The 26,288-nt window shown below is 49.7% G+C and overlaps 1 protein-coding gene across 1 annotated transcript in view; it reads left to right on the top strand.

Annotated features, from left to right (window-relative positions):
• Positions 1 to 3,579: 3,579 nt before the first annotated feature.
• The window catches only part of SLC5A10 (solute carrier family 5 member 10), a 104,218-nt gene continuing 81,509 nt past the window's right edge, over positions 3,580 to 26,288 (top strand). Inside the window, exons 1-7 of the mRNA XM_073558465.1 lie at positions 3,580 to 3,916; positions 7,943 to 8,014; positions 11,092 to 11,196; positions 12,169 to 12,228; positions 13,312 to 13,416; positions 18,572 to 18,677; positions 19,012 to 19,092. Of these exons, the coding sequence (XP_073414566.1) occupies positions 3,701 to 3,916; positions 7,943 to 8,014; positions 11,092 to 11,196; positions 12,169 to 12,228; positions 13,312 to 13,416; positions 18,572 to 18,677; positions 19,012 to 19,092 (745 nt within the window). The 5' untranslated portion in view covers positions 3,580 to 3,700. The remainder of the gene's footprint in view (positions 3,917 to 7,942; positions 8,015 to 11,091; positions 11,197 to 12,168; positions 12,229 to 13,311; positions 13,417 to 18,571; positions 18,678 to 19,011; positions 19,093 to 26,288) is intronic.

Genomic DNA, 26,288 nt, shown 5'->3' with positions numbered 1-26,288 from the left:
AAAGACTCTCAAAAGACGCTTCATGTTTCTTACAATGGATGCCTGCACACGTCACAGAGTGAACTATTTTGCCATCAATATTTGATAGGTTTGTGACAACAAAAATTGTTACCGAGACACGCTGGCAGTAAAAGATCCTAAAGCTCATCACAGCAGCCAGTTTCTCCAGGCCTTAGTGGAAAAAGTTCTGCAAGATTACGAACTCAAAAACAGGTTCTTGCTATTGTAACGGACATTGCTTCACACATAAGTACAATTGCACTGATGAATGAGAGGAATGAACAACAGCTAGAGGAACATTTAGGATTCAGTATGTTTGAGATGGAAGGCCACAGTGCTGTTCATGTAACTGAGGAACAAACAGATATTACAACAGAAGAACAGCAAAATTATACTGTAGAAATAGATGATCTTGTTGAAGCTGCTTCAAAACACTTTCCTATTCATCACATGCGCTGTGTTGTGCACACGCTGCAGCTGGCAATAAGATAGTCTGCAAGAGGGACATGCTGGAAATCTGATTGGAAAAGTCAGGAAATTGGTTATTGCCGCCAGAACCCCTAAAATTCATTCCATCTTGAAGAGACGTGCTGGAAAAGGGCAAATGTTGATCAACTAAAACCGTTTCTTATAGATATGGCGAACCCTCAGGTAACCCTAAATGAAGATCAATGGATACAGGTGGCTGAATTGAAGGAATTGCTTAATCACCCATTTACTGTGACTAAAAAATTACAAGCTGAGGATTTAACTCCTGGCATTTTCATGAGGGAGCGGAAAAACTTGCTATTTTGCTGTTTAATCGCAGATGGCATTTCTGCTTCAATGAAACGGAGAGAGACACAGCTATTGGAAAATAAAATTTTTCTGGCAGCTGTTTATGTGGACCCGAGTCATCGTATACTGCTTGATGATCAACAGCTTACTAAAGGAAAAGAAGCTCTGACTGAGGTAGCAGTTAGGATGAGTGGCCTACAGGAGGACTGCCAGGCGCAAGAGGACTCAGGTCCTGACAGTGCTATTGCTGCCATATCTTCATCCTCATCAGATGAGGAGTTTGACTTTGACAAGTATTTGGATGACATGGAGCAGGCAAAGCGTTGCTGCAAGGAAATAGATTTCACTCCGTCTCCTATAGCAGCAGATTGACCATATGTCAGCAAAATGTTTCACTTGTTCTCAAAGAAAAAGAAAAATTCAACCGTTCATCAAAACTGACTGCACAAGGCAATTCCTTTATACCCGGAAATTGTTACAGATGTTGCCCATGTGGTTACGGCTTTGCCTCCAACCCAAGTTAGTGTAGAGAGGTTCTCTCGCCTTAAAATTATTAGGTCAGATGTGAGGTCATCTATGAAAAGGATCTGATGGAGGCAATTCTATTTCTTAGAACAAATTCATAGACTGCACAAATGTTATTTAGTATGTTTTGTTGAAAACTGTTTTTTGCCACTTATAGTTTATTACATAGTGTTATATATATGTAATCGATATTACATAGTGTATTACATGTTCACAATTTATTACAGTTTTTTGTGTTCTAAAGTTGAATTCCAATAAATATTATGTTCTATCTAAATATCTTGATTATTGGATCATAGAAATGATTAAATGTCTGATGTTCACATTGTACTAGAATAAATTTTTCACTTAAATATAAGCAATATACGTGGGAGTCGGCGTCATGGAGTCGGTGTAAGGGAAATTGAGGAGTCTGAGTCGCAGGTTTGGCTTAGGCCTGTTTCACACTTCAGTTTTTTGTGTCAGTTAAAATCCGCCAAAAAGGCGGAAAGCGGATCCGTTCGTAACTGATGTGAACGGATGCCACCGGAACCGTTTTTTGACGGATCCGCCGAATGAAGAATTTTAAAGGAACCGCAGCCCGGGAAGGAAGGAGAGAGAGAATATATACTGTGTATATATATATTTTTTTTTTTTCTTCTCTGGCCGCCAGAAATGATTTCAGGGTTAAATTTCCTCCTGACTTCATTCCTCCGGGCATGCGCTGTATAAAAATGCGGTTCCTTCACTACAAAAAACATTACATGGTCCGTCCAGGCATCTCGGCGGACGCAAAAAAAAGATGGATCTGCAAAAAAAACGGATCCAACGGATGGCCATCCGTCAAGATCCACCAGTAATGTAAGTCAATGGGGAAAAAACTGATCCGCCCAAAAAAATGGCGGATTTTGACTGATGGTCAAAAACGGAAGTGTGAAACAGGCCTTACCGACTCCACAGCCCTGCCTCCACCCTTGGGGACCAGTCTTGTGTGTGTGTGTGTGCCTCCACCCTCGGGGACCAGTCTTGTGTGTGTGTGTGTGTGTGCCTCCACCCTCGGGGACCAGCCTTGTGTGCGTGTGTGTCTCCACCCTCGGGGACCAGCCTTGTGTGCGTGTGTGTCTCCACCCTCAGGGACCAGTCGTGTGTGTATGTGTCTCCACCCTCGGGGACCAGTCGTGTGTGTATGTGTCTCCACCCTCGGGGACCAGTCGTGTGTGTATGTGTCTCCACCCTCGGGGACCAGTCGTGTGTGTATGTGTCTCCACCCTCGGGGACCAGTCGTGTGTGTATGTGTCTCCACCCTCGGGGACCAGTCGTGTGTGTATGTGTCTCCACCCTCGGGGACCAGTCTTGCGTGTGTGCCCCCACCCTCGGGGACCAGTCGTGTGTGTATGTGTCTCCACCCTCGGGGACCAGTCGTGTGCGTGTGTGTGTCTCCACCCTCGGGGACCAGTCGTGTGCGTGTATGTATCTCCACCCTTGGGGACCAGTCTTGCGTATGTGCCCCCACCCTCGGGGACCAGTCTTGCGTGTGTGCCCCCACCCTCGGGGACCAGTCGTGTGTGTATGTGTCTCCACCCTCGGGGACCAGTCGTGTGCGTGTGTGTGTCTCCACCCTCGGGGACCAGTCGTGTGCGTGTATGTATCTCCACCCTTGGGGACCAGTCTTCTGTGTGTGCCCCCACCCTCGGGGACCAGTCTTGCGTGTGTGCCCCCACCCTCGGGGACCAGTCTTGCGTGTGTGCCCCCACCCTCGGGGACCAGTCTTGCGTGTGTGCCCCCACCCTCGGGGACCAGTCTTGCGTGTGTGCCCCCACCCTCGGGGACCAGTCTTGCGTGTGTGCCCCCATCCTCGGGGACCAGTCTTGCGTGTATCTTCACCCTCGGGGACCAGTCTTGCGTGTGTGCCTCCACCCTCGGGGACCAGTTCTGTGTGTATGTATCTCCACCCTCGGGGACCAGTCTTGTGTGTGTGCCCCCACCCTCGGGGACCAGTCTTGCGTGTGTGCCCCCACCCTCGGGGACCAGTCTTGCGTGTGTGCCCCCACCCTCGGGGACCAGTCTTGTGTGTATGGGTCTCCACCCTCGGGGACCAGTTCTGTGTGTATGGGTCTCCACCCTCGGGGACCAGTTCTGTGTGTATGTATCTCGACCCTCGGGGACCAGTCTTGCGTGTGTGCCTCCACCCTCGGGGACCAGTCTTGCATGTGTGCCTCCACCCTCGGGGTCCAGTCTGTGCCTACACTCACCATTGAGTGGCCAAGGAATGGCCAGAGCTGGATGGTGCGGGGCCCCCGGCTCCTGAGTTGTTTCGGTTGAGTTGTGGGTCCGGCGGTTATAATTGGTGACTTGCACTTTGTGTCCCTTTTATATCTGCTTGAGAGCCTCCAACACCAGGGACCGACCATCCGGATTAATGATCAATCACCCCAACCTGCTAACGAGTCGTTGGAGTCAGCACTTCTGCCGCTTCACACCTTGCTGCTTTCTCCACTCAGTACTGGGAGGCAGCAGGACGCAAACCATGGAGAGAAACGCCACGATAACGCGGAGCCTCTCGGCGCACTTCAACATCTCCGATATTATAGTGATCGTGGCTTATTTCGTGCTCAACGTGGCCGTGGGCATCTGGGTAAGAAATCACTTTTCTAACGTAAAGGGTCACTAATCCTAAAACCTCGCTGTGCAGTCGAATCCAATCTGCTGCTTTCTGTTATCCGCCATATTAGGCTGGGGAGAAGCTCACTGCCCTCCGTGATCACTACTGGATGTCTCGCATCTCCATCCACTCCTGTTATAATGCTACGGTACCGTTATAAACTCCAGTCTGGAATATTAACACTTTAAAAGTTCGCAGCAATATTGCAGAATTTTTGCGACCTTTAACCCTTTAAAGACCAGAACCGGTCCCGGACCCAAATGACCCAACTTTTTTTGATTTATTGGGCTACCAAAATAATTTGGCTTTTTTTTTTTTTTTTTTTCCTTTAGTTTCACCTGAATTATTTTTTTTTTTTATTTTTTTTTAACTTCTAGGTTCATTTAGAGCTAAAATAGGCAAAAAGTTTAAAAAAAAAAAAAATTGCAGTAAATTGGGCAGCTGGCAATCACGTGATCACTGGCACCAGGTGCCCTGCTCGCTGTACTTGTGTGTGCCTTGTATTGCTCATGTTTATCGTGGTTGTCTATATTTGCGCCATGGAATAAATGGCGCTGTAAAAATTAATAATCATTTGCAATAATTCTTCAGGCTCCTGGCAGTGGCAAATACCTTTAAGTCTCGGGCTTATAACCGTGCAGCAGCATTAGAGGAGGTGACATCAGAATTTACGGATGGAATTGTCCCTGGAAGCCACAAAGTAGTGATCATGGGAAGAACATCAGAGACTAAACTGGCTGATAACAGCGAACAATAGATTGTGAATATTACTCAGTCCCTACTCTTTAATATCTCAGTCCCTGGTGTCGAGACTTTGTATTCTGGTCCCTGATGTCCTTTGGTTTAATATCTCATGCCCTTGTGTCTTTATTCTCTTAGTTCCTGGTATCTAGTGGTTTAGTATTCTAGTCTCTGGTGTACAGTTGTGGCCAAAAGTATTGACACCCCTGCAATTCTGTCAGATAATACTCAGTTTCTTCCTGAAAATGATTGCAAACACAAGTTCTTTGGTATTATTATCTTCATTTAATTTGTCTTAAATGAAAAAACACAAAAGAGTATGAAGCAAAACATTGATCATTTCACACAAAACTCCAAAAATGGGCCAGACGAAAGTATTGGCACCCTCAGCCTAATACTTGGTTGCACAACCTTTAGCCAAAATAACTGCGACCAACCGCTTCCGGTAACCATCAATGAGTTTCTTACAATGCTCTGCTGGAATTTTAGACCATTCTTCTTTGGCAAACTGCTCCAGGTCCCTGATATTTGAAGGGTGCCTTCTCCAAACTGCCATTTTTAGATCTCTCCACAGGTGTTCTATGGGATTCAGGTCTGGACTCATTGCTGGCCACCTTAGAAGTCTCCAGTGCTTTCTCTCAAACCATTTTCTAGTGCTTTTTGAAGTGTGTTTTGGGTCATTGTCCTGCTGGAAGACCCATGACCTCTGAGGTAGACCCAGCTTTCTCACACTGGGCCCTACATTATGCTGCAAAATTTGTTGGTAGTCTTCAGACTCCATAATGCCATGCACACGGTCAAGCAGTCCAGTTCCAGAGGCAGCAAAGCAACCCCAAAACATCAGGGAACCTCCGCCATGTTTGACTGTAGGGACCGTGTTCTTTTCTTTGAATGCCTCTTTTTTTCTCCTGTAAACTCTATGTTGATGCCTTTGCCCAAAAAGCTCTACTTTTGTCTCATCTGACCAGAGAACATTCTTCCAAAACGTTTTAGGCTTTTTCAGGAAAGTTTTGGCAAACTCCAGCCTGGCTTTTTTTATGTCTCGGGGTAAGAAGTGGGGTCTTCCTGGGTCTCCTACCATACAGTCCCTTTTCATTCAGACGCCGACGGATAGTACGGGTTGACACTGTCGTACCCTCGGACTGCAGGGCAGCTTGAACTTGTTTGAATGTTAGTCGAGGTTCTTTATCCAACATCCGCACAATCTTGCGTTGAAATCTCTTGTCAATTTTTCTTTTCCGTCCACATCTAGGGAGGTTAGCCACAGGGCCATGGGCTTTACACTTCTTGATGACACTGCGCACGGTAGACACAGGAACATTCAGGTCTTAGGAGATGGACTTGTAGCCTTGAGATTGCTCATGCTTCCTCACAATTTGGTTTCTCAAGTCCTCAGACAGTTCTTTGGTCTTCTTTCTTTTCTCCATGCTCAATGTGGTACACACAAGGACACAGGACAGAGGTTGAGTCAACTTTAATCCATGTCAACTGGCTGCAAGTGTGATTTAGTTATTGCCAACACCTGTTAGGTGCCACAGGTAAGTTACAGGTGCTGCTAATTACACAAATTAGAGAAGCATCACATGATTTTTCGAACAGTGCCAATACTTTTGTCCACTCTCTTTTTTATGTTTGGTGTGGAATTATATGCAATTTGGCTTTAGGACAATTCTTTTTGTGTTTTTTCATTTAAGACAAATTAAATGAAGATAATAATACCAAAGAATTTGTGTTTGCAATCATTTTCAGGAAGAAACTGAGTATTATCTGACAGAATTGCAGGGGTGTCAATACTTTTGGCCACAACTGTATATGGGTTTAATGTACCAGTCCTTGATGTCTATGACTTTTATATCCCAGTGCCCGGTGTCTACGGCTTTTATATCCCAGTCCCTGGTGTCTTGTGGTTTACTATCCCAGTCCCTGGTGTCTAAGGCTGTGTGCACATGCTGCGGAATCTGCTGCGGTTCCGCAGCGGTTTTGGCCACTGCGGACCGGCAGCAGTTTTAGCTGCGGTGTACAGTACCATTCAAATGAATGGTAACAAAAAAACGCTGTGCAGACGGTGCGGAGTTATCTGCGCGGTTTTCCTGCGGTTTTGAAACCGCAGAAAGAATTCATATGTCAATTCTTTCTGCGGAATCCACAGCGGTTTCCCATCTCCACCATTGTGGAGATGGTGAAACCACAGGGCCAAACCGCAGGCTAAACCGCAGATAAACCGCAGGTCTTTTGACCTGCGGTTTTATCTGCGGTTTATGCAAAATCCGTGCGGATGAATCCGCAGCGGATTCCGCAGCGTCTGCACACAGCCTAAGGGTTTAGCCTTTCAGTCCCTGGTGACTATGGGTTTAGCCTCTCAGTCCCTGGTTTCTATGGGTTTAGCCTCCCAGTCCCTGGTGTCTATGGGTTTAGCCTCCCAGTCCCTGGTGTCTAGGGGTTTAGCCTCCCAGTCCCTGGTGTCTAGGGGTTTAGCCTCCCAGTCCCTGGTGTCTAGGGGTTTAGCCTCCCAGTCCCTGGTGTCTAGGGGTTTAGCCTCCCAGTCCCTGGTGTCTAGGGGTTTAGCCTCCCAGTCCCTGGTGTCTAGGGGTTTAGCCTCCCAGTCTCTGGGGGCTAGGGGTTTAGCCTCCCAGTCCCTGGTGTCTAGGGGTTTAGCCTCCCAGTCCCTGGTGTCTAGGGGTTTAGCCTCCCAGTCCCTGGTGTCTAGGGGTTTAGCCTCCCAGTCTCTGGGGGCTAGGGGTTTAGCCTCCCAGTCTCTGGGGGCTAGGGGTTTAGCCTCCCAGTCTCTGGGGGCTAGGGGTTTAGCCTCCCAGTCCCTGGGGGCTAGGGGTTTAGCCTCCCAGTCTCTGGTGTCTAGGGGTTTAGCCTCCCAGTCCCTGGTGTCTAGGGGTTTAGCCTCCCAGTCCCTGGTGTCTAGGGGTTTAGCCTCCAAGTCTCTGGGGGCTAGGGGTTTAGCCTCCCAGTCCCTGGGGGCTAGGGGTTTAGCCTCCCAGTCCCTGGGGGCTAGGGGTTTAGCCTCCCAGTCCCTGCTGTCTAGGGGTTTAGCCTCCCAGTCCCTGCTGTCTAGGGGTTTAGCCTCTCAGTCCCTGCTGTCTAGCGGTTTTCTATCCGAATCCTTGGCGTTCTGGCAGTAATTTATGACCCCAGTCCCTGTGACCCGTTATCCTGACACGTTGGCCTGAGATATAATCTAATCCTCTAGAGAATATGGCGCGGACCCTCTCGGCCGCTCTGCTCATCGCTTCCTTTCTTTTCTAGTCGTCTTGTCGTGTTAGCAGGAATACGCTGAGCGGATATTTCCTGGCCGGGCGGAATATGGCCTGGTGGCCGGTGAGTACGTGAAATACAGAACGTTTTATCACCTCCGTGTGTAAATGGAAGGGGTTAACATCCCACTCCTGGGAATTACATGGGCACAGAGTTGCTGGGATTTGTATGATGGATTAGTTGGAGCTTCTTGCCTTTTCAACCTCCTCTGCTCCTTGGCACAAGGCGCCCACTAATGCCTGAGATATGCCATAATGTCAAATGTGCGTATCTGCTGCCCCTGCTGGTGACAGGAAAGCATTGCACATGCTGCATCCACTCCGGGCACAATAATCTGCACCCAGGGGTGTAGTAGGCGCAGTGGTGGCACTCGCTCCTGACCCTTTGCCACATAAGAGGGCACCAGTAGAGATGAGCGACTTTGCCTTTTTTAGGGTCGAGTCGTGTTTCATAAAACCCGACTTTCTCAAAAGTCGAGTCGAACGAAATCGGCCGATTATAGGGAAAGGCCGTGAAACCCGAAACCCAAAGCAAGTCAATGGGGAGAAAAGTCTGCAGTGAGTGGAGGACTGTAAACACACCTGGCATGAATTTTAACCCTCTTTTTCTTTCTCTCTCTTTTTCGCTCTCTCTCTTTTTCGCTCGCTCTCTTTTTCGCTCGCTCTCTTTTTCGCTCGCTCTCTTTTTCGCTCGCTCTCTTTTTCGCTCGCTCTCTTTTTCGCTCGCTCTCTTTTTCGCTCGCTCTCTTTTTCGCTCGCTCTCTTTTTCGCTCGCTCTCTTTTTCGCTCGCTCTCTTTTTCGCTCGCTCTCTTTCGCTCGCTCTCTTTCGCTCGCTCTCTCTTTCGCTCGCTCTCTCTTTCGCTCTCTCTCTCTTTCGCTCTCTCTCTTTCGCTCTCTCTCTTTCGCTCTCTCTCTCTTTCGCTCTCTCTTTCGCTCCTTCTCTTTTTCGCTCTCTTTTTCGCTCTCTTTTTCGCTCTCTTGCTTTCGCGCTCTCTCGCGCTTTCGCGGCTCTCTCGCGCTTTCGCGGCTCTCTCTCTCTCTCGCGCTCTCTCTCTCGCGCTCTCTCTCTCGCGCTCTCTCTCTCGCGCTCTCTCTCTCGCGCTCTCTCTCTCGCGCTCTCTCTCTCGCGCTCTCTCGCGCGCTCTCTCTCTCGCGCTCTCTCTCTCGCGCTCTCTCTCGCGCGCTCTCTCGCGCGCGCTCTCTTTCGCGCGCGCTCTCTTTCGCGCGCGCTCTCTTTCGCGCGCGCGCTCTCTTTCGCGCGCGCGCTCTCTTTCGCGCGCGCGCTCTCTTTCGCGCGCTCTCTCTCTTTCGCGCGCTCTCTCTCTTTCGCGCGCTCTCTCTCTTTCGCGCGCTCTCTCTCTTTCGCGCGCTCTCTCTCTCTCTTTCGCGCGCTCTCTCTCTCTCTTTCGCGCGCTCTCTCTCTCTCTTTCGCGCGCTCTCTCTCTCTCTTTCGCGCGCTCTCTCTCTCTCTTTCGCGCGCTCTCTCTCTCTCTTTCGCGCGCTCTCTCTCTCTCTTTCGCGCGCTCTCTCTCTCTCTTTCGCGCGCTCTCTCTCTTTCGCGCGCTCTCTCTCTCTCTTTCGCGCGCTCTCTCTCTCTCTTTCGCGCGCTCTCTCTCTCTTTCGCGCGCTCTCTCTCTCTCTTTCGCGCGCTCTCTCTCTCTTTCGCGCGCGCGCTCTCTTTCGCGCGCGCGCTCTCTCTCTTTCGCGCGCTCTCTCTCTCTCTTTCGCGCGCTCTCTCTCTCTCTTTCGCGCGCTCTCTCTCTCTCTTTCGCGCGCGCTCTCTCTCTCTCTTTCGCGCGCTCTCTCTCTCTCTTTCGCGCGCTCTCTCTCTCTCTTTCGCGCGCTCTCTCTCTCTCTTTCGCGCGCTCTCTCTCTTTCGCGCGCTCTCTCTCTCTCTTTCGCGCGCTCTCTCTCTCTCTTTCGCGCGCTCTCTCTCTCTCTCTTTCGCGCGCTCTCTCTCTCTCTCTTTCGCGCGCTCTCTCTCTCTCTTTCGCGCGCTCTCTCTCTCTTTCGCGCGCTCTCTCTCTCTTTCGCGCGCTCTCTCTCTCTTTCGCGCGCTCTCTCTCTCTCTTTCGCGCGCTCTCTCTCTCTTTCGCTCTCTCTTTCGCGCTCTTTTTCGCGCTCTTTTTCGCGCTCTTTTTCGCGCTCTTTTTCGCGCTCTCTCTTGCTTTCGCGGCTCTCTCTCTCTCGCGCTCTCTTTCGCGCGCGCTCTCTTTCGCGCGCGCTCTCTCTTTCGCGCGCTCTCTCTCTTTCGCGCGCGCTCTCTCTCTTTCGCGCGCGCTCTCTCTCTTTCGCGCGCTCTCTCTCTCTCTTTCGCGCGCTCTCTCTCTCTCTTTCGCGCGCTCTCTCTCTCTCTTTCGCGCGCTCTCTCTCTCTCTTTCGCGCGCGCTCTCTCTTTCGCGCGCTCTCTCTCTTTCGCGCGCGCTCTCTCTCTCTTTCGCGCGCGCTCTCTCTCTTTCGCGCGCTCTCTCTCTCTCTTTCGCGCGCTCTCTCTCTCTCTTTCGCGCGCTCTCTCTCTCTCTTTCGCGCGCTCTCTCTCTCTCTCTTTCGCGCGCTCTCTCTCTCTTTCGCGCGCTCTCTCTCTCTTTCGCTCGCGCTCTCTCTCTCTTTCGCTCGCTCTCTCTCTCTCTTTCGCTCGCTCTCTCTCTCTCTTTCGCTCGCTCTCTCTCTCTCTTTCGCTCGCTCTCTCTCTCTCTTTCGCTCGCTCTCTCTCTCTTTCGCGCGCTCTCTCTCTCTCTTTCGCTCGCTCTCTCTCTTTCGCGCGCTCTCTCTCTCTTTCGCGCGCGCTCTCTCTCTCCCTTCTCTCTCCCGCTACGCTTCTCTCATTGGCTGAAAAAAGTCACGTGCAAGCATTCGGCGAATCCCGACTTTGGCGCTTGGGTCGCCGACCGCATGGCTGACTTCACACTGTGGTTGGGTTTCGTTTCATGAAACCCGACTTTGGCGAAAGTCGGCGACTTTTGAATCTGACCGACCTGTTTCGCTCAACTCTAGGCCACAGTATAATAAATGAGACCTGGCAGATGGGGGGCGCTGTTGCAGATATTGCCCACAAGCTTATGGGACTCGGGATGACACTTCCGTTCTGTGCCCGGCCCAATGGGCGTTTTGTTATTAACCCTCTCTCCTCTGTCTTTTAGATTGGCGCCTCTCTCTTTGCCAGCAGTGAAGGCTCCGGGCTGTTTATCGGGCTGGCGGGCACTGGGGCGGCAGGTGGCATCGCCGTGGCTGGATTTGAGTGGAATGTAAGAGATTAGATTTAATTCTGCTTTCTATTCCATCCCGGACGAGCAAAATAAACTGGGCAAAGTTTAGCTTTTCAAATCCGTTTGTGCCATTCAGAAAATAAGAAACTTGTGGCTGAGACCTCCAGCTGCTCACTTCACAGCACAAAGCAAAGCGATTCCCTGTCTGTGCTTTGATTGGCTCTGCAGTGGGCTCAGAGTGATGATGTCATGGGAGGCGTGTCCTGAGATCAGCTGCAAGTTTACAGTGACTGGGGATGTGCGCAGGAAGCGCACATTGCAGGCCCAACGCACGAGTCATCAGCTTTGGACACAAGGGATGGTGCTGGGCTTCCAATATCCAGACTGCAGCAGACGGTCTGTCATGTACTAGGTGGAAAAAAGAGGAAAGCTAGGAAGGGGAAACTGTATGTGCAGGGACTTATCCATCGTGAGACTATAAGTCTCAGGAAGGTGCTTTGTAGGTGGAGGTGGGAGGAAAACGCCTATAGGATGGAAACAGCTGCAGGATGATTGCAGGGGGCCGAAGGAGAGTTAAAAAAGGAAACTAAAGGTAACAAGTCTGTTTGGGGCAAATTACTTTTTTTGGACCTGGAATCCCCCATTAAGGGGCCGCAGAGGTCTGGTGCCTCGCTCTTCTGAAGGATGTGATGACTTTGGAGCCTCCAATGTAAAATTCTCGTATAGCTTAATGGGATTGTCCAGAATTAGGAAAACATGTCTGCTTTACTCCACAAACGGCGCCATCCATGTTTACAGCTTGTCTCTGGTATTGCAATACAACCCCATTGAAATGAATTGGACCGAGCTGCAATACCAGACACAACCTGTGAACAGGGGTGGCGCTGTTTTATTTTATTTATTTTAGAAGATGGCTGCCATATTCTAATCCTGCACAACTTGTTCAGTCTTTATTGTCTCACTCCTGCCGGAATACAGGATATATTACATGTGTGATTTATTATCTTACAGGCCACGTACATCCTACTCGCCCTGGCTTGGATCTTTGTCCCAGTTTACATCTCCTCCGGGGTAAGTACGTCACCAGCAAATAATCCGTATGTTCCAGTTCCATCATATATTATACTCCAGTCACATCCAGAGCTGCATTCCGACTTCTGCGGGTTTTTCGTCTGTAGTATGCTGTCATTGGGAAGTATGAAAGCAGCTCTGGATGTGACTGGAGTATGAAAAAAACAATATTTGCTGTTTACTGAAAGTCCTGCTTCTGTGTGTTCTGATTTCTCACCATCACTTAGATCTCTGCTTGCTGTAAGTGAATTAAAATATATACTGTATTTTATTTTTGCAATTATATCACCACCTGGTGGTCACATCTAGAACTACAATAAGATCCCTACAAAATTAATGTGTTAGCGCCTACTTTACATTTATACACGCTGGATGCGTTACGCAATTCTGTAACCTAGCAACACGGACAATTTCCATAGATCCGGTACTTATATGTATATATGTGTACCCCCTGTCTAATGTTCTGTAGGTATCGCATTACCTGTATTATATTAATGGTGCTGCACTGCCATCTCCTGGCAAACAGTGGGTACTACAAGATAGAAACAATTCACATTTTTATTCTTCTCATAATATATTATTTATATTATTATATTATTGTTATTTGACTGGGATGATTTAGCGAATCCTGCTTTGAGCAGGGGGTTGGACCACATGGCCCAGGAGGTCCCTTCCAACTCTACGATTCTATGATTCCATATTATTATTATTATCCATTATTTTATTTTTTTTGTTTAAACATTTTGTCCCATTTGGTTCCAACTTTGATGTGGGCATAAATCAGCTAAAAGAAAAGGTGCTCCTCTTTAGACTGTCACGATGAGCTCACTGACCAATCCTCGGTCAACTCATTCTGCAGCACAGGCTGTAGAAGGCCAACTTGGCAACATTTTTTTTTTTAATTTATTTATTTTTTTTACTAAAATTCAATGACAAAAATTATATATACATGAATCTTAAAAAGCAAAAAAAAAAAAAAGTGAATAATGAAACAAGCAGAAAAAAATGACAATGGTAAAATGGATTTAATATGACGGCTGCATCTCGTGTGTGAATATCGGCCGACCGTCTTCTCTCCGTCAGATTGTCACCATGCCGGAGTATCTGCAGAGAAGGTTTGGGGGTGAGCGGATCCAGATGTACCTGTCCGGACTCTCCCTGCTCCTGTCAGTCTTCACCAAGATTTCCGTGAGTATTTCCCATGGCTGCAGACTTATCAGGCTATGATGGGAGTTGTAGTTCTCTGACATCGGGTGAGTCACAGGTTTAGGATCATTGATTGAAATCTAAATTTTTCACACTTTTTAACACAAAAATTTTCATTTTGTGACTTTTTTCTTTTTCTATGTGAAAGATTTGTTTTCTAGTCACATCCAAAGCTGTCCGACATCCAACTGTAGCTTTGGATGTGTTTGGAGTATAATCCTAGATTTACTTTGTCGTATCTATATATGATGTTAAAGGGGGTTGCCAAGGATTGGGAACCAAGTCTCTGCTTTCTTTCAGGTAGGATGCGTCTGGTATTACAGCTGAGCTCTATTGACGTGTATGGGGCTGAGATGTAATACCGGACACAACCTATAGACAGGGGTGGAGCTGTTTTGGAAGGAAGGCAACTATAAGTGTAGGTACAGTACTTTATACCCACCTGTACCGGGTCCTGAGTCCTGACTCGCCCGCCTGTCCGGGGTCCTGGGTCCTGAGTCCTGACTCGCCCGCCTGGCCCCATCACATATAGGTCAGAAGATTTCCTGTCCTTGGGCCGCAGCTCTGAAAAATGTTTCGGGAAATTCAGAGAATCTTTTCCAAATAATGTAATGTGTAATCACATGTATCTGGACTGAGTCTTAGATACAGTGTGATTAGGTACACAGCTCAGCAGTCAGTATCACACAGGATAGGATTAGATACACAGCTCAGCAGTCGGTATCACACAGGATAAGATTAGATATACGGCTCAGCAGCCAGTATCACGCAGGATAGGATTAGATACACGGCTCATCAGACAGTATCACACAGGAGAGGATTAGATACACGGCTCAGCAGCCAGTATCACGCAGGATAGGATTAGGTACACGGCTCATCAGACAGTATCACACAGGATAGGATTAGATACACGGCTCAGCAGTCAGTATCACACAGGATAGGATTAGGTACACGGCTCATCAGACAGTATCACACAGGATAGGATTAGATACAAGGTTCTGCAGCCGGAATCACACAGGAGAGGATTAGATACACCAGCTCAGCAGTCAGTATCACACAGGAGAGGATTAGATACACGGCTCAGCAGTCAGTATCACACAGGATAGGATTAGATACACGGCTCAGCAGACAGTATCACACAGGATAGGATTAGGTACACGGCTCATCAGACAGTATCACACAGGATAGGATTAGATACAAGGTTCTGCAGCCGGAATCACACAGGAGAGGATTAGATACACCAGCTCAGCAGTCAGTATCACACAGGAGAGGATTAGATACACGGCTCAGCAGTCAGTATCACACAGGAGAGGATTAGATACACGACTCAACAGTCAGTATTACACAGGATAGGATTAGATACACGGCTCAGCAGTCAGTATCTCACAGGATAGGATTAGATACACAGCTCAGCAGTCAGTATTACACAGGAAAGGATTAGGTACACGGCTCATCAGTCAGTATCACACAGGAGTGGATTAGATACACGACTCAGCAGTCAGTATTACACAGGATAGGATTAGGTACACGGCTCAGCAGACAGTATCACACAGGATAGGAATAGATACACGGCTCAGCAGTCAGTATTACACAGGAAAGGATTAGGTACACGGCTCATCAGTCAGTATCACACAGGAGTGGATTAGGTACACGGCTCAGCAGTCAGTATCACACAGGATAGGAATAGATACAAGGCTCAGCAGCCGGAATCACACAGGAGAGGATTAGATACACCAGCTCAGCAGTCAGTATCACACAGGAGAGGATTAGATACACAGCTCAGCAGTCAGTATCACACAGGAGAGGATTAGATACACGGCTCAGCAGACTGTATCACACAGGAGAGGATTAGATACACGGCTCAGCAGTCAGTATCACACAGGAGAGGATTAGATACACGGCTCAGCAGTCAGTATCACACAGGAGAGGATTAGATACACAGCTCAGCAGTCAGTATCACACAGGAGAGGATTAGATACACGGCTCAGCAGACTGTATCTCACAGGAGAGGATTAGATACACAGTATATGATGCCCCCCTGCAGTATATCATTGCTGTGACTCCTGCCTGTTCCATGTTCCAGCCTGTAATACTGGGTGCTGCCAGCAGTGGGCGCAGTATGAAGGTGTATACACATACAGTATATAGATCGCATGATGGCGGTGCCGCTCGCTCAGTTTCCTGCTGTCCAGACTTCACTTCTAAGTCTCATAAAACACTAATGATGTTTCTTCAAAACACAAATTAAATTGCGGTTTACAACCACATGAAATCCCGTATCGGAGCACAGGACCAATCAGGGCTGCCGTCCCTCCTGCGGCTGATGGGGGGGGATGCTCCCGGGCTTATATATCAGTGGCGGATTAGTATAGGTTGACATACCATTGGTGCTGGGGCCCGTGAGATAAGGCGCCACTTCCATCCACCTCCTAAGCAGTACACCGCTTCAGTCACAGGCGCATTACTGGACTGGACTGTTCTTGGATGGGGGCCTCGTCTGTCTCCGCTCCTATATGTGAGCAATGTTCTAGGCCTTTCCTAAAGTAGACAGTAAAGTGGCTGATAACAAAGAACAATAGCATTTTCCAAAACCTATTTAATGTCCCTTTAAATTCCGCTGTAGATGGTTTGCTGGGATCTGTAGTTCCACCATGTTTTTGCTGAACAAACTCCTGACCTGCGGATGACACCGTGGAACAGCTCTGCTCTTTCACACAGGTCGTCCCGTTGTGCTGTTTTCGGGGCGCCGTCTCACGCCCTGCTGTGGCATTTGGATGCCTTTTATTCCCGAGGGCCGGACACACCCGTCGCATATAAGCGCAGGATCCATTGTCTGCATTATTCACTGCCGTAGACAGAATTCATGGCCCATATCCATTACCATGTGTCACTTTATCTCCCGGATCAGGTGACATTCACTAATACTTCTCCTTTATCTAAGGTCATTTACTAAAATTCTCATCACAGAAGGCTGGAGACATGTCAGCAAGAAACGCACCTGCAGCAATAGAGAACATAGTAAGCACGGAGGGGAGAGAGGGGGATGCAGCTGCAGCGGCTCTCCTTTATTCTGTGATTGTGTGCTGTGAGAGGGGAGAGGGAGCCGCACTATGGTGGCATATGCCAGGTGTGGTCAGCAGGAGGCAGGAAACCTTGGATTAGGATGATCCTGCCCACGGGGAAATAATTCACAATGGTTTCACATCTGCAGCTGTGATTGTGCAGAGCAGTCACTTATCGGTAACGCCTCTACCTGCCGCTCACTGAGACTTTGGACTTTGCTCAGACAACATATTAATCATGAGATCAGACTGACACAAGGAAGGAAGATAAAGGAAGGAAAGGTGCATTTCTTCTACAGGTTATAAAGACTACAAGGGCCATGTTATCTGTATGTTTGCACGTGTGACATTACATCATGCATGATTAAAGGGGATGTGCACCAATATACACAATATTTAATGCATGCATATAACGTACTGATCCTGAGTTACATCCTGTATTATACCCCAGAGCTGCACTCACTATTCTGCTGGTGCAGTCACTGTGTACATACATTACATTACTGATCCTGAGTTACATCCTGTATTATACTCCAGAGCTGCACTCGCTATTCTGCTGGTGCAGTCACTGTGTACATACATTAGATTACTGATCCTGAGTTACCTCCTGTATTATACTCCAGTGCTGCACTCACTATTCTGCTGGTGCAGTCACTGTGTACATACATTACATTACTGATCCTGAGTTACATCCTGTATTATACCCCAGAGCTACACTCACTATTCTGCTGGTGCAGTCACTTTGTACATACATTACTTTACTGATCCTGAGTTACATCCTGTATTATACCCCAGAGCTGCACTCACTATTCTGCTGGTGCAGTCACTGTGTACATACATTGCATTACTGATCCTGAGTTACATCCTGTATTATACTCCAGAGCTGCACTCACTATTCTGCTGGTGCAGTCACTGTGTACATACATTGCATTACTGATCCTGGGTTACATCCTGTATTATACCCCAGAGCTGCACTCACTATTCTGCTGGTGCAGTCACTGTGTACATACATTGCATTACTGATCCTGAGTTACCTCCTGTATTATACCCCAGAGCTGCACTCACTATTCTGCTGGTGCAGTCACTGTGTACATACATTGCATTACTGATCCTGAGTTACATCCTGTATTATACTCCAGAGCTGCACTCACTATTCTGCTGGTGCAGTCACTGTGTACATACATTACATTACTGATCCTGAGTTACATCCTGTATTATACCCCAGAGCTGCACTCACTATTCTGCTGGTGCAGTCACTGTGTACATACATTGCATTACTGATCCTGGGTTACATCCTGTATTATACCCCAGAGCTGCACTCACTATTCTGCTGGTGCAGTCACTGTGTACATACATTGCATTACTGATCCTGAGTTACATCCTGTATTATACCCCAGAGCTGCACTCACTATTCTGCTGGTGCAGTCACTGTGTACATACATTGCATTACTGATCCTGAGTTACATCCTGTATTATACTCCAGAGCTGCACTCACTATTCTGCTGGTGCAGTCACTGTGTACATACATTGCATTACTGATCCTGGGTTACATCCTGTATTATACCCCAGAGCTGCACTCACTATTCTGCTGGTGCAGTCACTGTGTACATACATTACATTACTGATCCTGAGTTACCTCCAGTATTATACTCCAGAGCTGCACTCACTATTTTCCAAGCTTTTGAGTTATAATCTCCTAGCGTTCCTGCTTGTTCAGTGTCTGCCATACCTTGCTGTCGTGACTTCTGGGAAGTGTGGTCTTTACAGTCCTCTAACTGTTCTCTGCAATCCTGGAGCTAAGCAGACATGCTGAGGTCAGTGATTGGCTGCAGCGGTGATGTGTGCTGACAATGTGAATTCTCGTCTGCATCCAAAACACAGTGACGGCAGGAGCAATGGCGAGGAGCCATTATCTGATTTTACGTTCCGTGGATACTATTGTTTGGGGACCATGTTTGTGAATATGGAAAACCCCTGCATCGGAGTCTGACGACCTGGTTACTCGAACAGCTTCTAGAATTGTGAGTTCAGCTCTGGATGATGTGTGCTAATTCGTTCCATGTGTTTTCTTGCAGACGGACCTGTATTCTGGGGCGCTCTTTGTGCAGGTGTGTCTGGGCTGGAACCTCTACCTGTCCACGGTGCTGATGCTGGTGGTGACCGCAATGTACACCATCGCAGGTGAGACAGGGGGCGCCACTATTCATATCGCCACGTGTCGTCGGGCCTCGATGTGCGTTTCTCCCTGACCTCCAGCGTCAGTCTCCCGGGGACAGTACTGATCACGTGGCGTGGAATTTCCTAAAAAAAAAACCATCTGAGTGGATTTTGATATGGGGCATGGCCTCATAGAAGACGGAGGATACATCATGTCCTCCTCTGCTCTTTCCCCGTATAGTATTTTATACGTTTTTACTCCCCTCTCTGATTTTTAAAGGAGCCACACACTTTTTATGTCCGTTGCATCGGTGAGTATTGATGCTACTCCACCGTCTGTCTTAATTTTTTTTTTTAGGAGGTCTGGCTGCCGTTATCTATACAGATGCCCTTCAGACGGTGATCATGATTGTAGGCGCCATCGTCCTGACAATCACAGGTAATCTCAATGTGACCTTCCGGAAAAAAGGACACTGCGTGGCGGTAATATAGTTTTTCCGCTTTACCAGTGTCCAAACCTCACCCAGTCCTTTAAATGTGCCCACAAAAGAATATGGCTTCTAGTAAAACTAACTTGTGTTCCCACAGGTATGACACTCTTATGTTGACCCCCCCACTTAATATAATGTCCTCACAGCCTCCGACAGTGTGATGCCCCCACATCTCCCCATACACAGTGTGATGCCCCCACATCTCCCCATACACAGTGTGATGCCCCCACATCTCCCCATACACAGTGTGATGCCCCCACATCTCCCCATACACAGTGTGATGCCCCCACATCTCCCCATACACAGTGTGATGCCCCCACATCTCCCCATACACAGTGTGATGCCCCCACATCTCCCCATACACAGTGTGATGCCCCCACATCTCCCCATACACAGTGTGATGCCCCCACATCTCCCCATACACAGTGTGATGCCCCCACATCTCCCCATACACAGTGTGATGCCCCCACATCTCCCCATACACAGTGTGATGCCCCCACATCTCCCCATACACAGTGTGATGCCCCCACATCTCCCCATACACAGTGTGATGCCCTCACATCTCCCCATACACAGTGTGATGCCCCCACATCTCCCCATACACAGTGTGATGCCCCCACATCTCCCCATACACAGTGTGATGCCCTCACATCTCCCCATACACAGTGTGATGCCCTCACATCTCCCCATACACAGTGTGATGCCCTCACATCTCCCCATACACAGTGTGATGCCCTCACATCTCCCCATACACAGTGTGATGCCCTCACATCTCCCCATACACAGTGTGATGCCCTCACATCTCCCCATACACAGTGTGATGCCCCCACATCTCCCCATACACAGTGTGATGCCCTCACATCTCCCCATACACAGTGTGATGCCCCCACATCTCCCCATACACAGTGTGATGCCCTCACATCTCCCCATACACAGTGTGATGCCCCCACATCTCCCCATACACAGTGTGATGCCCTCACATCTCCCCATACACAGTGTGATGCCCCCACATCTCCCCATACACAGTGTGATGCCCTCACATCTCCCCATACACAGTGTGATGCCCCCACATCTCCCCATACACAGTGTGATGCCCCCACATCTCCCCATACACAGTGTGATGCCCTCACATCTCCCCATACACAGTGTGATGCCCTCACATCTCCCCATACACAGTGTGATGCCCTCACATCTCCCCATACACAGTGTGATGCCCTCACATCTCCCCATACACAGTGTGATGCCCCCACATCTCCCCATACACAGTGTGATGCCCCCACATCTCCCCATACACAGTGTGATGCCCTCACATCTCCCCATACACAGTGTGATGCCCTCACATCTCCCCATACACAGTGTGATGCCCTCACATCTCCCCATACACAGTGTGATGCCCTCACATCTCCCCATACACAGTGTGATGCCCTCACATCTCCCCATACACAGTGTGATGCCCTCACATCTCCCCATACACAGTGTGATGCCCTCACATCTCCCCATACACAGTGTGATGCCCCCACATCTCCCCATGCACAGTGTGATGCCCCCACATCTCCCCATGCACAGTGTGATGCCCCCACATCTCCCCATGCACAGTGTGATGCCCTCACATCTCCCCATACACAGTGTGATGCCCTCACATCTCCCCATACACAGTGTGATGCCCTCACATCTCCCCATACACAGTGTGATGCCCTCACATCTCCCCATACACAGTGTGATGCCCCCACATCTCCCCATACACAGTGTGATGCCCCCACATCTCCCCATACACAGTGTGATGCCCTCACATCTCCCCATACACAGTGTGATGCCCTCACATCTCCCCATACACAGTGTGATGCCCTCACATCTCCCCATACAGTGTGATGCCCTCACAGTACTGCCACATAGTATGATGTTCACTCAGCCTTTGATAAAGTATGACGCCCCCCAACACACACAGTATGACGCCCCCCAACACGCACAGTATGACGCCTCCCAACACGCACAGTATGACGCCCCCCAACACACACACAGTATGACGCCCCCCAACACACACACAGTATGACGCCCCCCAACACACACAGTATGACGCCCCCCAACACACAGTATGACGCCCCCCAACACACAGTATGACCCCCCCCAAAACACACACACAGTATGACGCCCCCAAAACACAGTATGACACCCTAACATGTCCCCACACAGTATGATGCCCCCCAGCACACACAGTATGATGCCCCCCAGCACACACAGTATGATGCCCCCCAACACACACAGTATGATGCCCCCCAACACACACAGCATGACGCCCCCCAACACACACAGCGTGACGCCCCCCAACACACACAGCGTGACGCCCCCCAACACACACAGCGTGACGCCCCCCAACACACACAGCGTGACGCCCTAACATGTCCCCACACAGTATGACGCCCCCCAACACACAGCATGACGCCCCCCAACACACAGCATGACGCCCCCCAACACACAGCATGACGCCCCCCAACACACAGCATGACGCCCCCCAACACACACAGCATGATGCCCCCCAACACAGTGTGACGCCCCAACATGTCCCCACACAGCATGACGCCCCCCAACACACAGCATGACGCCCCCCAACACACAGCATGACGCCCCCCAACACACAGCATGACGCCCCCCAACACACAGCATGACGCCCCCCAACACACAGCATGACGCCCCCCAACACACAGCATGACGCCCCCCAACACACAGCATGACGCCCCCAACACACAGCATGACGCCCCCAACACACAGTATGACGCCCCCCAACGCACACAGTATGACGCCCCCCAACGCACACAGTATGACGCCCCCCAACGCACACAGTATGACGCCCCCCAACGCACACAGTATGACGCCCCCCAACACACACAGTATGACGCCCCCCAACACACAGCATGACGCCCCCAACACACAGCATGACGCCCCCAACACACAGTATGACGCCCCCCAACGCACACAGTATGACGCCCCCCAACGCACACAGTATGACGCCCCCCAACGCACACAGTATGACGCCCCCCAACGCACACAGTATGACGCCCCCCAACACACACACAGTATGACGCCCCCCAACACACACACAGTATGACGCCCACCAACACACAGTATGACGCCCACCAACACACACACACACACAGTATGACGCCCCCAACACACACAGTATGACGCCCAACACACAGTATGACGCCCCCAACACACAGTATGACGCCCCCAACACACACACACAGTATGACGCCCCCCAACACACACAGTATGACGCCCCCCAACACACACACACAGTATGACGCCCCCCAACACACACACACAGTATGACGCCCCCCAACACACACACACAGTATGACGCCCCCCAACACACACACGGTATGACGCCCCCAACACACACACGGTATGACGCCCCCCAACACACACACGGTATGACGCCCCCCAACACACACACGGTATGACGCCCCCCAACACACACACGGTATGACGCCCCCCAACACACACACGGTATGACGCCCCCCAACACACACACGGTATGACGCCCCCCAACACACACACGGTATGACGCCCCCCAACACACACACGGTATGACGCCCCCCAACACACACACGGTATGACGCCCCCCAACACACACACGGTATGACGCCCCCCAACACACACACGGTATGACGCCCCCCAACACACACACGGTATGACGCCCCCCAACACACACACGGTATGACGCCCCCCAACACACACACGGTATGACGCCCCCCAACACACACACGGTATGACGCCTCCCCAACACACACACGGTATGACGCCCCCCCAACACACACACGGTATGACGCCCCCCCAACACACACACGGTATGACGCCCCCCAACACACACACGGTATGACGCCCCCCAACACACACACGGTATGACGCCCCCCAACACACACACGGTATGACGCCCCCCAACACACACACAGTATGACGCCCCCCAACACACACACAGTATGACGCCCCCCAACACACACACAGTATGACGCCCCCCAACACACACACAGTATGACGCCCCCCAACACACACACAGTATGACGCCCCCCAACACACACACAGTATGACGCCCCCCAACACACACACAGTATGACGCCCCCCAACACACACACAGTATGACGCCCCCCAACACACACACAGTATGACGCCCTAACATGTCCTCACACAGTATGATGCCCCCACATCTCCCAAAACAGTGTCATGTCCTCACATAGTATGATCATACAACCTTCGATACAAGATAAAGCCCCCACACACAGTATGATGCCCCCGCCAGCACAGTATGACGTTCCCACAGTAGATTCCCACACACGTCTACACAAGCATCCCACTTGCTTATGTGTCCTGCTCCTCTCCTGAGCTGGTCTCTGCAGCCAGAGCCATGGCCTGCGAATGTCATGTGAACTGAAGGTGCTTTCATGGTCTTTCAGTCTCTGCCTAGACCTAACGGTGGAGTAGGGATCTGAAGGTTCCCTCCTCCACCATTTTCATAAACTGTATTCGTAGCTCGACCTCCTGGGAAAGCTTCCCAAAGAAAGGACTGTCCTGCTGGATCCGGGACAACTGAGAGATAATGTATGTAGTACCATGGAGGCATGGAGAGATTGGCTTCAGGTTATGGGTGACCCCATCTCTTGTGTTCTGGGCACACAGCCCCCCAATATTAGCCAACGAGAGATCAGTCCAGACATTTATGGGGTGTGTGATGGCAAGGGAAAAGCTGCTTGTTAGGGAGAAAGAGGAATTAAAGAAGTCACCCCATTTTCACAAGGCCCCCCTATCTTATCTTTGGACCTATGATTTAATGCAGCAGATATGGCGTCCCTCTCCTGTCTGGCTTCCCATATCCTGCCGGTGTGCACACTGAGAATGTTTTGCATTGGGAAAAAACACATAAATGAATATTTGCTCGTTGCACCTGTTCCATTTTAGCATAGACAGGCAGCATTTGCATTTCGAGACCCGCAGCGTGTGTGCACAGTGACATGGCTGGAGATGGGATTGGCTGCAGTATTCGGATTAGATGAGGACAGTCATGGCTGACCATCACCGCCACATGGGAAAATGCAAAACATCGTCATCGACCTATAACATCCCTGACAAAGTGACCTGACTGTACAGGGGGACGAGGTGTCATATGAGGACAGATGCAGGCGATGGCGCACTAACCCTATCCCAATTCTGTATGATCCCCGTGTGATGACGACATGGTCTGTATGATCACTATGTATATTATCCGGGTACTGTGATGTCACTGTGTGCATTATCACTGCACCGTGACATCGCTGTCTGTATTACTGTGTGCATTATCCATGCACTGTGACATTACTGTCTGTATTACTGTACTGTGACGCTGCTGACCGTATTACTGTGCATTATCCCTGTACTGTGACATCAGTTTATTAACTCTATAATGTGACGTTACTGTGTGCATTATCCCTGCACTGTGACATTGCTGTCGGTATTACTGTGTACATTATCCCTGCACTGTGACATGGCTGTCTGTATTACTGTGTGCATTATCCCTACACTGTGACATCGCTGTCCGTATTACTGCACTGACATTGTTGTCCGTATTACTGTGTGCTTTATTATTATACATTTTTATAGCGCTATTTATTCCATGGAGCTTTACATGTGAAAAGGAGAAATATAGACAAGTAAAATAAATGAGCAATACAAGACACACATGTACAGAAGGAGAGAGGACCCTGCCCGGGCTCAGTCTACAGGGGATGGGTGAGGATACACTAGGAGAGGGTAGAGCTGGTCGTGCGGCGGATCATTAGACTGAGGCTCATTGCAGGCTGTAGGCTTGTTGGAAGAGGTGGGTCTTCAGGTTCTTTTTGAAGGTTTCTATGGTAGGCGAGCGTCTGATGTGTTGGGGTAGAGAATTCCAGAGTTTTGGGGAAGCACGGGAGAAGTCTTGTATGTGGTTGTGGGGAGGAGGGTAGAGAAGGAGATCTTGAGAGGATCGACGGTTGCATGTGGGTAGGTACCTAGAGACCATGTCACAGATGTATGGAGGAGACGGGTCGTGGATGGCTTTGTATGTCATAGTTAGGGTTTTGAACTGGAGCCGCTGGACGATAGGAAGCCAATGAAAGGCTTGACAGAGAGGCTGGGGAATAACGAGGAGACAGGTGGATTAGTCGGGCAGCAGAATGTAGGTTGGATTGGAGTGGTGCCAGAGTGCTGGAGGGGAGGCCAGAGAGTAGGAGGTTACAGTAGTCGAGGCGGGAGATGATAATGGCATGCACTAGTGTTTTTATGGTGTCATGGTCAAGGAATGCACGGATCCGGGAAATATTTTTGTGTCTGAGGCGGCAGGAGGAGGCGAGGGCTTGGATATGTGGTTTGAAAGAGAGTGCAGAGTCGAGGATCACCCCAAGGCACTGAGCGTGCGGGACTGGGGAAAGTGGGCAGCCATTGACATTGATGGATATGTCTGGAGGAGGGGTAGAGTGAGATGGGGGGGAAAGATGATATTCTGTTTTGTCCATGTTCAGTTTTAGAAAGCGATCAGAGAAGAAAGCTGAGATAGCAGACAGACATTGTGGGATTTTGGTCAGTAAGGAGGTGAGGTCAGGTCCAGATAGGTAGTAGAGGTGATACTGCAAACCATGAGATTCTATGAGCTGTCCCAGGCTGAAGGTGTAGATGGAGAAGAGTAGGGGTCCGAGGACTGAGCCTTGAGGAACACCAACAGACAGGGGGCGCGGTGAGGAGGTGGTGTGTGAGTGGGAGACACTGAATGTTCGGTCTGTTAGGTATGATGAGATCCAGGATAGGGCCATGTCTGTGATGCCAAGAGATGAGAGAATCTGTAGCAGGAGGGAATGGTCCACTGTGTCGAAGGCAGAGGACAGGTCCAGGAGGAGGAGGACAGAGTAGTGTCGCTTGCTCTTGGCGGTTAGTAGGTCGTTAGTGACTTTAGTTAGGGCAGCTTCAGTTGAGTGATGCAGTCGGAAGCCAGATTGTAAGTGGTGAAAAAGGGAGCAGGAGGAGAGGTGGGAGGACAGCTCAAGATGTGACATTGCAGACAGTATTACTGTGTGCGTTTTCCCTGCACTGTGACATCACTGTGCGTATTAGGGTATGTGCACGTTGCGGTTTCCTGGGCGGA

Source organism: Dendrobates tinctorius, unplaced genomic scaffold, assembly GCF_039654945.1.
Source record: "Dendrobates tinctorius isolate UK_male_01 unplaced genomic scaffold, ASM3965494v1 ptg000257l, whole genome shotgun sequence".
In the NCBI taxonomy this organism is placed as follows: domain Eukaryota; kingdom Metazoa; phylum Chordata; class Amphibia; order Anura; family Dendrobatidae; genus Dendrobates; species Dendrobates tinctorius.
Note: the sequence above shows the minus strand (reverse complement) of the source record. Positions and strands in the feature narration are given on the sequence as shown.